The 17,750-nt window shown below is 38.4% G+C and overlaps 1 protein-coding gene across 3 annotated transcripts in view; it reads left to right on the forward strand.

Moving 5' to 3' along the window:
* Window positions 1-668: 668 nt before the first annotated feature.
* Window positions 669-17,750, forward strand: part of PHF3 (PHD finger protein 3) — an 87,483-nt gene continuing 70,401 nt past the window's right edge. The window contains exons 1-2 of one of the 3 annotated variants that reach the window (XM_055135141.1): window positions 669-806; window positions 13,387-13,655. In XM_055135141.1, coding sequence (XP_054991116.1) covers window positions 13,412-13,655 — 244 coding nt within the window. In that variant the 5' untranslated portion in view covers window positions 669-806; window positions 13,387-13,411. Of the gene's footprint in view, window positions 807-1,119; window positions 1,136-13,386; window positions 13,656-17,750 lie in introns of those variants that run through there. The other 2 variants (XM_055135142.1, XM_055135143.1) reach the window with 2 other exon arrangements.

The following is a 17,750-nucleotide window of genomic DNA, read 5'->3' on the forward strand; positions in this document are numbered from 1 at the left end:
ACTACTTAGACCAGGAACTTTCCCGGCAGCGGTAGTTTGAAGTGGATCAACTCTTCAGGGACCAAGGAAGGGTGGCGGTGGTTCAGGAAGGGGGTTGGACCTTGAACCCCTGGCCCAAATGAATCAAAAGTGGGTGGGGGAGGGAAGAGTCTATTTGTGCCATCACTAAAAGATCCATTTCCGAGCGCTAACATCCGAGCGCTCCCTCCCGCGAAGAGAAGGAGACGGCCCCGCAGGGGGAGGCCCGCAGCCGGCGGGGAGGGGCGCGGAGGCGCGCGCGGCGGCCCGGGGCCCGCGCCTAGGCGCGGCGCGGGAGGGCGCTCAGCGCGCAGGCGCGGCGGCGGCGCAGGCCCAGGCCCCGGGAACGGTAAACAGTGCGGTCACGTGACGCGGCCCCGCTCCAGCCCCCGCGCTGCTGCCGCCGCCGCCGCCGCCGCCGCACGCCGATGGCTGCGGGGTCTCGAGTAGCCCCACGGTCCGCACGAGGAGAGCGACCCTCGGGCCCTGGGCGGCGGCGGCTGCAACGAGGATAAGGAGGGCGGCGCGGAAGTCGGGAACGAGTGTCGTCAGCAGCTGCCGCGGGGCCTCCGAGAGGGGAAGCGGCCGCGGCAGCGACGCCGACGTCCTGCGCGTACCCCCTCGCCGCGGCACCCGCCGGCCCCCTCCTCCTCCTCTCCTCCTCCTCCTCCTCCTTCTCCACCGCCACCTCCTCCTCCTCCTCCTCCTCCTCCTCCTCCGCGGCGGCGGCGGCGGCGGCCACCATCTTCCTCTTGCTGCCAGTGGTAGCGCTCGTCTGGCGGAGCTGGGTGAGTGGCGGCGCTGGCCGCGGCCAGGGAGACGGGCCCCCTCCCCTCCCCCAGCCCCTTGCACACGCACGGCGCCTCCGCGGGCCTCCCCGCCCCTCCCGCCGCCTCTCCGCGCCTTTCTCCCGCGCCAGCCCGGAGAGCTACTCTCCGGCCTCTTGCGCAACGTCCTGGGCCTGCCCCGGGGCCGCACCTCTCCCGCCCCGGGGACCGTTTGGACCGCGGGGGGTGGGGAGGGAGCCGTGACGGGGAGATCGGCCGGCGAAGGGGTCGGGACGGCGGCTTCGGGTGTGTGTGGGGGGCCCGGCGGCTTCTGCACCCGGGCCCGCGGGGTGAGTGTGCCCCGCCGCCGCGCGGATCTTGCAGGCCGGGAGGCAGGGCGGGCGCTGCCAGAAAGGCCCGCCCCACGGGACCCCCCCCACCCCACCCCCCAGCACCCCCATCCCGACCCTGACGGTCTCTGGCCTCCCAGGGAGACCCCCAGCTAGGAGCTTTGGGGCCTCTGGACCCGGGCAACGGGGATCGGCCTCGAGTCGCGAGGCCCAGCCTGGTTGGTCCCGGCTTTTGGAGAGAGGAGTTGGCGCTCCATCCATCCCGCTACCGCGCGCTTTTGTGCTCGGGACCCCAACTGTCGACTCCTCTGGCTTAGTTGGCAAAGGCAAAAGCCTAGAAGCCTGCCTGGGGGCTCCTCGGGGTAATTTAATGAGCCACTTGTCGATCCGTGCGTGTTAATGGTGCTAAATAACTGATCACCTGACACGGTGGGGGGGTGGGGGGCGGGGAGAAAGGGGAGAGAATGTTGATACCGTGCACGGTCGGGTTGCCCCTTCTTTCTCTTGGCGATGCCTCGCCGGCTCCCTTTCCTATAACCCTTTCCCATCCCGGACTCTTAAAAGATCTTTTCTGGAGACGCGATGATCGAGCCAGTTTCATTAGATGGTTATAAGGCGCTGTTTAGGAATCATTTGTAGATTGCGATCACGGATGGGCGTTGATGTAAGTGACCGCAGCGCCTTATCCTAACTTCATTCGGTGGAGTTACTTATTTAAAAGGAAACTTTCTCAATTAAGCAGTCCCCAAAACCACGCACAATGCTACCTTATGTTAGAGAGGAAAAAAAAAAGAGATGCAGTTGTCTACTCAGGCGGTGATACATTGTTGCTTTTAGTTACTAGTTTGGGGTCAGATTCTTCCTTTCTTCGAATCTGGTTGGTATTCAAGACACTTCCATTACGCATTCATTTCTGACCATTTTTTTTTTTTTCGTTCTCGAATGAAGTGTTTGGAACGATGAAAGTGTTTCTAGATGTGTTTTTGTAGTAAGAAAGAGATGCGAACCAAAGAACTAGGAAATCTTTGCAGCATTTAAACATTTATGTCCCCGTTCCACATGTAACCCTCTTTCAAAAGTTGTGTAAAAATGATTTCAAAGACTAATTTTTAATCTTTACTGCCACTTAGATCTTTTCCTAATCTGCCGTTCTCTTTTTTCTTGCTTGATTCTTCTAGACTAACATCGCAGTGAATTTTCCCTATATTTCTATTCCTTACAAACACACACAGTTCATTTCTCCATTTTAAGGGAGGATTTCTGGATGTTATGTTGCTCTGATCAAGTGACACACCGTTAATTCATCTCAAGCTGCTGAATGACTGCTTCTACACTTAAATTAGCCTTTAAGTGTGTTTGTGTGTGTTTGTGTGTATGTATGTGTATTGGAAATCCAACCCAGGTCCTCACCCTTGGAAAACATGCCTCTACCACAAAACCATATCCCCAGTCCACCGGTGGCCACTTTTCAAATGTGTGGAATTACAGTCTTGGATTTGAAACCTTATGTTATATATATATATATATATATATATATATATATATATATATATATATAAGCTCTATTGGTGACTTGTCTATAAAGGAGAGCAAATTAATTAGTAAAGGGATCAGTTTCCCGCAGTATTTAGCATGCTTTATAGGTCCATTTATTGAATAACGTGAAAATGGAATTTATAATGCTGCTTTAGTGCCTTGGGGAGAATGCTAAACTTCCTTACCACACTGAATTCGTTATTTGATTTCATGCCATTGGGTTAGACCTTATAACATTACCTAATTCTATAGTGTACTTCTCTTGTCTATTCAGACAAGTCAAAGAGAAGTGGTTTGTGTAAATAGGTGAAAATAGTATCCGGTTGATTGTAAATTCTGTGATTAAAAAATTGAAAGGGTGTTGTCTTTAAGTTAGTCATTTAGAGTTGTATTGCTGAAATAAAGCTGTTCAGTGCTGGAAAGTGCTAGGAAAGGTTGATAATCTGGGATTTATATAACAGTTTATTGGTAACATCAACAGGCTGCAAGTCACAATTTGCATTATTACAAAATTGTGTTTAGAGTTTAGACTTTGGGGAAAACTGGTAAGTGAATTTTGCTTACCATTCTGATTTTCGGCGGGTATTAAAAGAGTAGTGACATAGTAGGTTTTTTGGTTTTATTTTGCTTTTTGGATCGCTCCTGGCGATGCACAGGGGTTACTCCTGGCTCTGCACTCAGGAGTTACTCCTGGTAGTGCTCAGGGGACTATGTGGGATACTGGGAATCAAACCTGGGTTCCTTGTGTGCAAGGGCCCTACCCGCTGTGCTGTTGCTCCAGTCCCAAGTAATGACATAGTAGTACAATGCTTTTGATACATTTTGCTTTCTTTTTTGGGGAATGGGGTGGGCCACACCCAGCGATGCTCAGGGATTACTCCTAGCAGTGCTCACGGAACCATAAGAGATGCTGGGAATTGAACTCTGGTCTGATCTGTGTACAAGGCAAGTGCCCAGCCTGCTGTATGTTTTCCTTTCTTATATGTGCAATTTTTTTAAACATAGATTTTTTTCCATTTACTTTTTAACTTTCTGTAGATAAGATTTTTTTCCTTTTTAAAAATGAAGTAATATATGTATTGATCAGCATCTCAAGTTTCTGGATTGCCAATAATTGTTTCATCAGTGTCAGGGAGTTGATGTTTTTGCTGGTTTCTAAATACTTTCATTCTCATCTTGGAATTCTTTCTGACAAGTGGCTGCTAGGTTTCTTTCGTTTCTGAAACAGTAAACTAGGAATCTATTTCTCTTTTATTTCTCCTTGGAGTGCCTTTAAGAATCCTGGAATATTCTTTTCAGGAGGAAAGGCTTTTTTAGTTATAAAAGTCACGTGCCAGTTGTTATGTTTATGATACTGTTACATTTTGTTAAATAATGAAAATACATTTTTTTTCTTTGTTTAAAGTTTTTTGGGTCACACTCAGAGATGCTCAGGGGTTACTCCTGGCTCTGCACTCAGGAATTACTTCTGGTGCTCCAGGGACCATAAGGGATGCTGGAAAAGGTACCTGGGTCTGCTGTGTGCAAGGCAAGCGCCTTACCTACATACTACCTTTTCAGCCCAGAGCAGTGAAAATACTTGCTTTCATTACAAAGGAAAAGTACTGTATTAGTTTGATTCAAAATACCTGAGGCCTAGTTACTGCTGTGTTTACTCTTGAGGAAAATAGCCTAGGTTGAGAAACCGTTTGCAGACTTAGATGTTAAATCTTTGTATTAGCTTTAGGAGTTACAGATGAGCTTTTATATCATTTGAGGAGTTGCAAATGCATAGACTGGATATTTATTGCCATTCATGGTTATGCTTACATAGTTTGTGGTCAGGAGATTAAATATTTTTCATTTGTACCGTGAAGGAGATGAATGAATACTTAAGTAAAAAATTAAGCGTATTCGAAAGTTTAACTTGGTGGCACAGATTTTATCAGTTTTGAATGACATGGTAGATTTTATGAAAGCTGAGTTGATTTTATTCTGATTTTAGTCACACCTAACTGTGCTTGGGGTTCTTCTGGGTTCTGCATTCTGGAATCGATTCTGGCAGATTGGGGGGAACCATATGGGGGTTGGAGAATGAAAGCCAGGTTAGATGCTTGCAAGGCAAAAGAGCTCTACCAGCTGCACTATTTCTCTGGCCCCTTGGGTGATTAAAATTTTTAGTGCCTTCATAATTTGCGTGACCTAGACATAAGAAAATGTTCTAAAATAAATTGTGAAGTTAATAGTTAAGTTCCAAAACTATGATTTTTGTATTATGCATACTATGGTAGAAATTTTGTCTTTTAATGTGTAGGTGGGACAAAGTGCTTATTTTATAATTTGTTTTGGAAGGATACCTTTAATGATATGTTAAAAAAATAAAACATGCATATACGGATGTAAAGTATAGCAGTTAATCTATGAATTTTTATTTGTTTTGGGGCCACACCTGGTGGTGCTCAGGGGTCACTTGGGACCACATGTGGTGCAGGGGATTGAACCCAGGTCAGCAGCTTGCAAGGCAAATACCGTAGCAGCTGTCGTATCCTCTGGCAAAGTATAGTAGTTTGGAAATACAGAATCAGGCATTTCTGCCTGGATTACAGTTCTAATATAAAGGGTATGTAACATGGGCATATTCTCTTTTGTTTAGACCTTAGTTTGCTCATTTGTGAAATAGAAATAATAGTGGCATTTACTGGGTTGTTGTGAAGAATTTGAGTTTATGGATATGACATCCTTTGTATGGGGCTTGTCATGTATATGCTAAGTACATATTACCTTGTGCTATTATTATTTTGGCTATAGTTTTATGTTTTTTGTTTTGGCCCACCCTTGGCAGTGATCAGGGTTTAGTACTCCCAAATCAACTTGGGGGACCATGTTGTGTTGGGACTGGAACAAGGGCTCAACACAGGTTGAGCCGTCTCAAGCTTTAGGCTCTGCTTTTAATAATGACATATTTTCTACCTTTTAAAACTTAGTTAATCCAAGTCAGTGCTTCTGATAATGTCCGGAAGATACCCTTGTAAACTTTGAAGTTCTTTCTTGTTGGTCATTGTGTTTCTGCTTTTGCCAGTTTAGTTTCTGCTTGATAGTGTATTTTTTCCTAGGTTGTCAAGTTTGTTTTGGTATTAATACAGCAGACACTGTGGAATTGCAGAGTTTTTTCCTGATAAATCATTAAGTTGTATTTTCTTGCTATTTTTTATGAAGTCTTGCAAACATTCTGAGTATTGAAACTACCAGAATTGAAATGGATGCGTGGAGCAGGTGACTAGGTAGAGTTAGGTTTTGTATTATTGTCTTATATCATGGCTTACCATTTAGTGATTTTTCTTGATTCCATCCTGGAAGGGCAGTCTTTCCTTTTTGTTTTGTTTTGTTTTGTTTCTGGGCCACACCTGGTGATGCTCTGGCCTTACACTTGGCTCTGCTCCAGGGTCACTCCTGGTGAGCTCAGGGTAACATATGAGGTTCTGGGGGTTCCATCCCTGGCAGGCCAGTTGCAAGGCAAGCACCCTACTCACATATTGCTCTGGCCCCCGAAGTATGTTAGTATTTAACTTTGTCCTTTCATAATGGTTGAGAACTGATCTTTATGTTCCAGTTCTGTCACTTGTTTTGTAATATTGGGTATAAGTTTTCTAGTTTTACATCCTTATTTATACATTGAGAGTAATTATAGTACCCAACTAATTGCATGGTCATGTTGCTTTAAAAACAACATACACTTGGGTTTTTTAGTATACAGTGCCTGTGACCTAATAAACATTCTATGGATTTAACTTTATAAGAAGAGTAGTAAATGCAATGAGTTTTCAGACCCTTTTGTATTTGAATTGCAGTTCCACCACTTACTATAAATAATTCATTTTTCTTGATCTCCACTTTTTGGGAGAGTGTATAATTAAGATTCTAAGACAGCATTATTGTGAGGACTAAGTGACAGCATTATTGTGAGGACTAAGTTTAATAAATGTCATTTTAAAATTTTGGCACCATTTTTCTGTGGGTCATCCTTGTTCTATTATAGCATATGTACTGGATGCCAGTAGTATGCCCACAGTGAGTGAATGCACACCCCTTGTGTAATTCATCAGTGTCTCATACATGGCTCAGTGTTGACTGCTGGGAGCATAATCACCTTCAATTGAGAACTACTGATACAGGGGATGTAGCATAATGTCTGTATGAAGTTTTGTTTTACTATCATTAGTAGTGCTACTTTTATTTTTATGTTACTGCTGATTAAGAAATTGTGCATAGTAAGCAAGCATGCCTTTATGGATTGGCATCTCGATTTAAGCTGTTGTGTGGTGCTGGAAGCTCTCAAGCAGTGCCATTCTCAGAGCCTTTGCATTTAGGTCTTTGCCTTTTCCTGTTTATGTCAGGGTAGATCTTGTTCCCCAATTAGCAAGAACTTTATTCGCCATCTCTGTAAAATGATGGCACGTTATTTCATCACTATTATCTTGTTTAATTTTTATTCACAAATTCTGTACTCTTGATAAGTTTTTCCCCATCTCCTTCCACAAGAATATTGTGCAAAAGACTTGAGACCCCTTCATTATAGGGTTATGATCTGTTAGGGATTTGACAGCCTTAGTGATATATTGATGTATTGTTAAGCTAATGTATATCCTAAATTTCCTTTTTTTCCTTTGTTTTTGGCAGGGGAGGGGGACACACTCCTAGCTAAATGCTTAAGGGATCACTCCTGGTTGTGCTCAGGGGACAATGTGCAAGCTGGGGATCAAATCGGGGTTGGTTATGTGCAAGGCCTTTACAAATAGTACAATTTCCCTAGAGGGCCCAGTACTATTTTTTAGTGAATGCACTTTGACAAAATATGTACTTTGAAGATGCCTCTGAAAAATTGGGATGGTCTTTAAATATGTTTACTCAGGATCTTTTTTTTAAAATGTAGTTCTTTTTGTTGCTGCTGTTTAAGTGTTTGTGTGTCTGTGTGTGTAAACTAAATTAGGCTGCAGTGTAATTCTTGTGAAAATCACAGATTAAACAATCTGTTTTTGTTTTTTTGGACCACAAAAATTGGTGTGCAGGGGACCATATGAGGTGTGGGAGATTGAACCTGGGTCGGCTGCATGTAAGGCAAGCACCCTACCCTTTCTACTCTCTCTGGCCCCTCAGCAGGCAATTTAAAGCAAAAAATATCTATTCATTTAGATTAACTGTTATTTGCAGTGTTCTAATACTTTAATCTTTATACATGAGACTTTATACATGAACTGTTCGGACCAAACTGCTACTCATAATCCGCACATAGCCTTAAGAGCCCTCTGGACCTGGGGGTCCATGTCTCTTACCTGGTTGGTAGCCACACTAGTTTCACCTTCTTCTGAGATAACTGTTGCCTTTTTGTATTTGTGACTTTTTGTATTTGTGACATGTACATGTTGTGTTTGTCTTCACTGTGTATTGTGAGTTTGAAATGCTTTTGTTTTAATGGTAGTAGCATGATAATAGGTATTTAAAAGTATGTGACTGAGTTTTGAGTTTAGCAGACTTTACTTTCTGACTTACCTGTTATGTTTTATTGTTTGTAAAATGTGTAACCGTGAAATTAGAAATACCTGTTTTTTGTATATGAGTATTCCTGGATTACAGTATTGGTTTAGATATTGCTAGTCACTTAAGATATGCCCTGTGAAGCAACTCAGAGAAGGGAACACCAAGTAAAATGTGGTCGGAAGTCATGCGGGGGAAGGGTGATGCGTGTTGAATGTAGACTAGAGACTGAACACAATGGCCACTTAACACCTTTATTGCAAACCACAACACCTAATCAGAGAGAGAGAACAAAAGGGAATACCCTGCCATAGTGGCATTGTGGGGGGGGGGGGGAGACGGGACTGGGGAGGGTGGGAGAGATGCTGGGTTTACTGGTAGTAGAGGATGGGCACTGGTGAAGGGATGGGTTCTCGAACTTTGTATGGGGGAAACATGAGCACATTAATGTATAATTCATTTCATTTCAATTCTTAATGTAATTTTATTAGATCAATAAAGTCCAGATTGAAAAAAAAAGATATGCCCTGTGAAGACTTACTATGCTGTATGAAATTTATAATGTTAAATATAAGGAGGTATTTAAATAAAACTTTTGTTGTTGTTATTGCGACACCTGATAGTACTCAGGGCTTATTCCTGTCTCTATATTCAGGGATCACTCCTGATGGATTCAGGGGACCATATGGGATGCTGGGGATTGAACCTGGGGTCAGCTGCATGCAAGGCAAATACTTTATTTGCTGTACTATCTCTCTAGCCCCTAAATAAAATCATTTTTTCAATTACTGTTTATGTGTTTACAATATTACTGACATTCATGGAGAGCTTAAGTAAAATTTTAATGTTTAAAAACAAAAAGGATTCTATTTAACAAGCACTTTGCTTGTAATTCTGCTTATCTATATCACTGAGTAGCTTAGAGTATTACATTTTAGATTAGTGTTCACTTAAAAATAATTTATTGAAATAATTTTATATTTATAGAAAGAATATAAACACAGCAGTATTGAGTTCATTTTATAACCTTTATGATTTCCCTGATTGCTGTATGTCATGGGGCCTTTGTCAGAACTAGAGATAACATAGCTATTGGTACTATTAGTAAATGCGAGACAATTTTAGGCTAAATGCTAGACAGCTTTAATTTCTCCAACTTTTCCACTATTCTTGTTATTTTCTGTATCACAATCTAATTTAGGATAATGAACTGCATTTAGTCCTACCAAGTGGGCTAATATTTCCTACTAGAACTGGTAAATAATTCTATAAACATTTATTTTCCTATTTAGTATGGTTTACCTTTGATAGAGCACTTGATTTCTGAAACTGAGTTTTAAAAATAACTTTATATTTCAATTAAATATTATCTTCAGTATAGTATTACTCAGGGCTTACTCCTGGCTCACACTTAGGGATCACTCCTTGCAGAGCTGGGGAATCATATGGGATGGCAGGGATTGAACCCGGGTTGGCTGTGTGCAAAGAAAGTGAGTGCCCTACCCACTGTTCTGTCACTCCAGCCCCAACTTTCAATAGCTTTGTTGGATGGTTATATAGTATTATTTTTAGCTTTCTTTGGAATTTACCCCAAAATTAGTTGAAATGACATGAAAAATCAACCTTAATAATTTTAAACTTTTATTAAACTCTATAATCTTGTGATATGACCTACAGAAATTATTTTACTTCGACTTGGATGTTTTTATATGCTATCTGTCTTGGAAGATTTCTAGTCTTACTGGCCTGTTACAAGTTTCTCATATAGTGGTGGCTGCTTAGTAGACATTTGTTGAATAAATTAAAGATTACTGTTAAAGAAACGTAACTTGTAGTCTTTCTCCACAACTGACTAGGGAATCCTTTTTCCTTATAATCACTTTATAAGTCAAATCAGTGTTTCTTTTTATAGAGTGCCTGGAGTTGAATTGGGGTCTGCTGTATGCAAGACAAATGCCTTAACCTCTGTTCTATCTCTGGCCCCAGTAATTTTGTTTTGGAGCTACAGCTGGTTGTTGCTCAGGGACACTTCTCGGCTACGTTGCTGGGTCACTTTGCTGGGGTTGAGTCACTTTGCTGGGGATTAAACATGGGTAATCCTGTCTACGAAATAGCATTCAGCCCTTGAGTATCTCTCTAATCCAGTAACACTAGTTTTGGTCAAAATACAAAATTTTGGTCAAAATTTCTGTTCTTGAAATTTTGTTGCACTCTATATTTTAAATTAATGATCAAAATAATCAAATATTGTGTTGAGATTATTAAAATGTACCTTTAGATGGCCTGAAGCATAGTTCACTAATAACTGAGTTATTGAAAAATAAGTATTCCTTATTTAAATCACTAGAATGCACTGGTATTCCTTATGATAGCTTTGCCATTTTGGTCTGTGACCTTAACTTTGTATCTTATAAATGTCACTACCAATTAGAAAACACATGATCTATAATTTTTTAAAACTTATTTATTGAAAAAAATTACTAACTGGGATGCAGTTCTGAAGAGGAGGTTATTTTTGCTTTGCGTTGGTTAATGTTGGGTATGAGCACAAATTTAGACAAATGGTTGTATTAGGTAGTTGTATCTTTTATTAAGTTCATAAGCATTTATTGTGAACTACTTTTTTAAAATTTTATTTGTTTTTGGGCCATACCTGACGTGCTCAGGGGTAAGTTACTCCTGGCTGTGCATTCAGGAATTATTCTGGCGGTGCTTAGGGGACCTTATTGGATGTCGAGGACTGAACCCAGATTGGCCACTTGCAAAGCAAGTGCCTTACCCACTGTACTATTTTTTCTGGCCCTGCTACAGTTTTCTTTTAACATTTTAAAGAATGCATTTAAAATAACAGCATGATAGTAATAGTTAATAGTCATTGCTTTATTCATATTTCAATACAAATCACTGTCACTGCCTTTTCATTGCTCATCGATTTGCTGGAGTGGGCACCAGTAACGTCTCCATTGTGAGACTTGTTACTGTTTTGGCATATCGAATATGCCACCGGTAGCTTGCCAGGCTTTCTCGTTTGGGGGAGATATAAATAAATTGTAAAAATTTAAAAAGATACTGAAGCTCTTAGGTTACTTAGGAGAATAAGGAGAACATTTTTTCTTCTGAAAAAAATTAAATTGAGTTACAGTGAGTCATTTCTTTAAAACGAATTGGTGAGAAATTTTTCTGGATTAACCATCAATGAAACCATTATTACTATCAAGATTTAGGATATATTTCATCATTTCACCCCCAAGCTCCCGCCCCTAGCATCTTTTTTTTTTTTTTTTCACACTCAGCATTGCACAGAGGTTACTCCTGGCTTTTGCACTCAGGAATTACTCCTGGCAGTGCTCGGAGGACCATATGGGATGCTGGGAATTGAACCTGGTTCCGCCGCGTGCAAAGGAAACACCTTACCCACTATGCTACCGCTCCAGCCCCATCTTATTTTTTTATTTTGCTATCCATTCCTTTTTTATTCAGTATGGTAAACCTTAATTTGTTGGAAAATATGAAAAGTTTAATAAAAATTATTAGCCAAATCTAGTAAATCTCTGAAATTCTTTAAAACTTGGATTTGAAAAGACTTTATTTTGTATTTGGGGGTGAACATTTAACTTGCATAAAAACACTTTTGGTTATGGGTAAAACAAGCATAATGCTAAATAGGGCCTAGTTATAGAGAATAAATCAGTACATCAGTACAATGTTTAGCATCTTACATGCCAGTAAATTGTAGAATATTTTTCTTTTAATTTTTTTTATTTTTTGCTTTTCGGGTCACACCCAGAGATGCACAGGGGTTACTCCTGCCTCTGCATTCAGGAATTACTCCTGGTGGTCCTGGAAGACCATATGGGATGCTGGGAATCGAACCAGGTTGGCCGCGTGCAAAGCAAACACCCTACCCGCTGTGCTATTACTCCAGCCCCAATTGTAGAATATTTTTGAAATTTCTCTGAAAATTTTTTTTTTGGGCAGGAGGCTGGTGGCATACCCCAGGCAATGCTCAGTGTTTACATCTGATTCTGCACTCAGGTATTATTCCTGGCAGGGTTTGGGGACAGTATGTGAAATCAGACCCAGGCCAGCCATGTGCAAGGCAAGCACATATCTAGTTGTATTGACCCTGGTCCCTCTTTCCTTACTTTAATAGAGGAAATAATACAAGGGCAATTTGAGAAGATTTTTGTATATTTTGAGATAAAAGCTTTGGAATTTTAGAATGTTTTGGCTTAGTTTTTGGAATTTTCTAATTAACTGAATTCAGCAATATTATATATACATATATATACATATATGTAAATATATATCAATATATAGCTGTTGAATCCTACTTACCCTCAAAATGTGGTGGTTCATATTTTCTCTAATACTATTGTTGAAAATACTTAAATCTTTGGTAATTGAGACTTGAAGAGCATGAAATGACTTTTGTTTAGCAGTATCTAGTATAGTAGGTCCAATTTAATTAGAGACTAGCTTGATATATTATAGTCCACACACACTGTTCACTAGTATACATTGACATCTCTTGTTTTCTTGTTATCTCAGTGCATTCCCCAGAAATCAGGATGTGTGTGTATGTGTGTGTGTGTGTGTGTGAGTGTGTGTGTGTGTATTTTTTGGGGGGTACTATTATCCGTGTGTGATTTGTTTGGAATCTATCCTGGACTTTCACAAAATGCTCTGTCTCTATTATATTTCATTAAAGTAATTCCAATATTTTGTGAATAAAACAAGGCTGTTTTAGTTTTAATAGTGTATGGCACAATAATTTAAATAATTTTATTTTAGCACTTTTATGTGGACTTAACTGTAAAAGCAGTGTTTGATTATTTCTGAGATTATGCTAAAAACATGTAGCTTTCAGGTTTAAGCCATGAAATTCTTTTAAGTGTTTCAACTAATGCACCAGCTAATGCAACATAGGTTCCCCCCTCTAGAAATAATGAATTGAATAAACATTTAGTAGGATTTCTGGTAAAATGATATTCTACATGCATGATGAGAAACATTAGTAAAGATTTGTTCAACATGTCCAAATGTATATTTTAAAGATTAGGATTTTTTCTTTTTTTTAAAAAAACAATTCGGAAATACTTTAAAGCGTGTTCTTAGTCTCAAAACTAGTAAAATAATTTGGTTTTAGGTGATTATCAATTGATAGCTTTATTTCTTATGGTATTTTTTTTGTCTTTCTATAGGGCTGAAAGACACACAGAAGTCTTCATGGATATAGTTGATACATTTAATCATTTAATTCCTACTGAACACTTAGATGATGCCCTATTTCTAGGATCCAACCTGGAGAATGAAGTCTGTGAGGATTTTAGTACAAGTCAAAATGTCTTAGAGGACTCGCTGAAGAACATGCTCAGCGATAAGGATCCTATGCTAGGATCTGCAAGTAACCAGTTCTGTTTGCCTGTTTTGGATAGCAATGATCCCAATTTCCAGATGCCTTGTTCAACAGGTAATTCTTACTTTTTTTTTTCTTTTTTTCTTTTTTTTTTTTTTAGTCTTCAATTTAAAATAAAATTTTCAGCAGCATATTAAATTTTTTTTTTTTGGTGAGAGTAGTGAATTTAGGGTTCTTTCCTTTGAATTTAGTGCTTCTTTTCCAGGCATCAGAATTAGAATATAAATTTTCTTCCAAGGAGTGTGGAGTTATCTTTGAAAATATTGTGACTTTCACTAGAATGAGCATATAACTTATTATCCAGTGTGGGAAACTTCTTGAGAATTTCAGAGGATGCCATTTATGATTACATCATGAGAAGGAGAATCAATTTGAACTCTCCCTAGCAAATAGGGTGTTGCTTAGCAAATTGGGTCATGATGTCACCTTAGGCCTGCTAGTCAAGGGAAACAGTATCTTGTGCTTTCTCAGTCCTTTAAATTGACTATATCGTTTGATCTCATTTCATATATTTTAATATTTTGTATCTCAAAATTTGAGAACAAATTCTAAACTTTTATATAGTCCATTGTGGTAACCTCTAGCCACAGATACTTATTTGAAATGACTCTGGCCCTAACTAGTGTGCTGTAAAAGTGCACATTAGGCTTAAGTTTATTATGAAAAATCATGTTTATCATCAGGTTTTTAATTTTGATTGTATGTTTGAAGGGATACTCTAGATATTTGTTAAAATACATTATTAAAATTAATTTTGCCTGCTTTTACCTTTGGGGAAGTAGGTATATAATAATTTTAAAGAAAAACAAATACATGTGGCTTATGTTATATTTTTATTGAACAACGCTGCTCTTGGCTGTATTGTTGAAATAACTGAAAGATTGAAAATAACTTTCTGTAGCACTGAACTAATTCTTATCAGATTACTTAACATATAAATATGGGGAATATACATAGGTTTTCTTTATAAAGCAAGAAGTAGTTCAGAGGTAAAGTCAGTTTCACATGGAGAAGTAAGGATTCCCTTCACTGTTTCCTAGAGTAGATCACAGGTTTATGTATTGTTGGTCTGTTTTTCAGTGACTGAATTTTTACTGTACTACAATTTTGAATATATTTTAATGTTTCTATATAATATTTTGATAAATTTTAATGCTGAAGTTTGGACAAGGTAACCTCTTTTTCATCTGTAAGTTGTCTGCCCAAAGACCTCAACACTTTGACTTCTAGGAATCTTCATCTTAAGAGCTCCTTAGTTCTGAAGTTTTTTGAATTGATTGCTATTGGTATATCTCTGAATTATATACATTGCGTTGTGTTATCGCAGAGTTTTACATTGTTTTTGTTGTTGTTTTCTAAATGTCTCAAAACTTAAAAAAAATGTTTTATGTATGCATTGTTCAAGGTTTTTTTTTTTTGCATTGGTCCCTGCATTAGTATAGTATACCTAATTACCGTCAGAACACATGACAGTGGTTGCAATTTCAGTTTAAATTCAGGAAACAATTAGTACCCATAAGGTGCTTGTTGCTGGAAATACAGTTACCCTTGTGGATGTTTTAAGGGGCTTAGTATTGGCAAATATATCATCCTCTTAGATTTCTTACTAGTTTCCAGCCCTTTAGTAATATCAATATTTCTTCTTGCTATCTTTTTAAAAAACACTAGTTTCTCTTGGTATAAAATACTTTTATTAATATAAATTTTTTTCTATTTTGCTATTAGAAGACTTAGAACATCTTTATCAAAGTGATTAACTTTTTAAATATGATTGTTACTCTATTTTTAAAGTTTTAACATTTTAAGACTTAGAATGATATTCTAAATTTTATATTAGTGGCAATGGTTATTTATGTTCTGTTTATATCAATATATGTGTACTGTGCACTTTTTTAAGATAGGCAATATGATATTTAGGGGAAACTAAAATAATAGTACTCCCTTGTTTGGAATTGTTTTCAATTTCATTGTCATCAGGCAGAGGTATTTGTATTAATTGTTTTCAAGTTTCTTTTTCCCTTTGGGGTATTTGGTTCAGTCTGTGTATTTTCTAATGATACAAAACAACACATTTCAAAAAATACTTTTTTTTAGATAAATTTAGACTTAAGAGAGTTACAAAGAAATGGAATTGTAAACTAACCAATGAAAACTTTATTGATAACTTCGGTGACTTTTTGACTTTCAGTTATTGACAGACTACTTCAGTTTTTTGTTATAAAATAAAAATGACATGGCTCTTAGAACCTAGGTGTTTATACTATTCTCTAGACTTTTGCTACTTTTTTGGACTGAAGGTGAGTAGGGAAATGATTGTGTGAAGTATTTCTCAGGCAAATTCTGCAAGCTTTTCATGAAAGCTTTACATTGTGGTTATTTTGTGATTTGGTTTTTTAACATTGTTCAAATTGAGCAGACCTTGTGTTTCTACTGTGTTAAACAGAGTTGGTGTCTGTACTTCATAAGACCAGTTTGTGTTTTTTTTTTTTTAGTGACTTGTTGAATGACTTGGCATTATATTTCAGTTTTCTCCAAAAAGAGTAATATGAAAAATTATGAAACAGGAGAAAACATGTAGATTTCTTTCAGTGATCTGTCAAATGAACAAAAGTAGAATGCTAATTGTTTCATTTTAAGAAATAAACACTAGATTTCTGATCCTCTTTGGAATACTTTTCATTTCTGCAGTTCCATTTTGTAATGTAGATGCATTGCTTGCATATGGTTTTTAAAAATTTTTTTTTCTGGCTTTTTAGAAATTGAGGTCTTATTTATAATATTTTTGGTGGATTTGTACATGTTTTTAGATTTTCACAGTAATACTTTTTTTAAACTCCAGCAACTGAGGAAAATTATTACAGGAAAATGTTTGATTTTGATGATTTAGCTAACTACTGCTTTTAGACTTTGTAATTTTAAAATAATATTTTCCCAACTGATAGTTTCAACATGACAACAGTTGGAGAATATTGGAATAGTGTTTCAGTATCCAAATAGCATTTGCAGAAGAGTCATTGAAATACTGTTTGAAAAGCTGACAGCATTAAGAAATGTTTACTTTGTCTCTAATTTTACAAACAAATGTTTCCTTTTCAACATAGACAACTGTGATTCCTAAGTATGAAACACATCTTGTATTTACAACTCTGTCTTTATAAGTTACACTGAAATATACAGTGACTGTAATATGATTTATGTCCTTAAAACCAAGATGACAGACATTGTATAAAAGGCTGTTCTTGAATTGTAAGAATTCATTTCATTCATTCAAATAGCAATTGTCATTACTATAGTCTTCAGGGAAACCCATATGACATTCCTAGGCTATATTGTGGCTTGCAACGTATATTTACTGGGAGTTGATTCATATTATGTGCTTGTGTTTATATAAATGTAAAGTCAGATATTTCTTGAGAAGCATTTGTGTTACTTGTTATGATTGACATTGATAATATGACATCAAACAGTGTTGCTTAATAAGAATTGTAACTTGTGTTTCCCATATGAACAAAGTATCGTCTAAGACTATTTTATAAGCTTCTTGGCAATAATAAGCTTTAGGTTTTTTTTTTGGGGGGGGAGAACATACTTACATTTTTTTCTCTCTTGTGTTTGGGGGCTTTATCATCAGGTTGTAGAATTCCTCTGGGTAGTGTTGGAAAAGACATATTGTATTTGTTCTGGTGACTGGTGTACTAGTGTATCATTGAGACTGTTGAAAAAAAAATTGTAAGTTTGGGGCCAGAGCATTAGTACAGCAGAGAGGGCACTTGCCTTGCATGGGGCCAACCTGGGTTCATTCCTTGGCACCCGTAGTCCCCACCGAGTCTATCAGGAGTGATCCCTGAGTACAGAGCCAGGAGTAAGTCCTGAGCACTGTCCCCCGCCTAGCTCCCCCCACACATAGCTCTACAAAGTCATTTTTATGGTTTTGTACTTTTGGATAACAATTCTAATCATGTAGTCCATTGAAGAAACAGAGTGCTCTTTCTGTAAATTCAGCTTCCAGATACTTAGGAGTCTTCATATTTGTGCTTCATTTGTGGGACTAATGAACTTTCTGTATTAGCTCCATATCTGTATCTGTATCTAGCTATACATATACATTTATTAGTTATTTGCTTTCGTGTTTTTTTTTTTTCTTATGGG

The sequence above is a fragment of the Sorex araneus genome, chromosome 4, assembly GCF_027595985.1.
Source record: "Sorex araneus isolate mSorAra2 chromosome 4, mSorAra2.pri, whole genome shotgun sequence".
Classification (NCBI taxonomy): domain Eukaryota; kingdom Metazoa; phylum Chordata; class Mammalia; order Eulipotyphla; family Soricidae; genus Sorex; species Sorex araneus.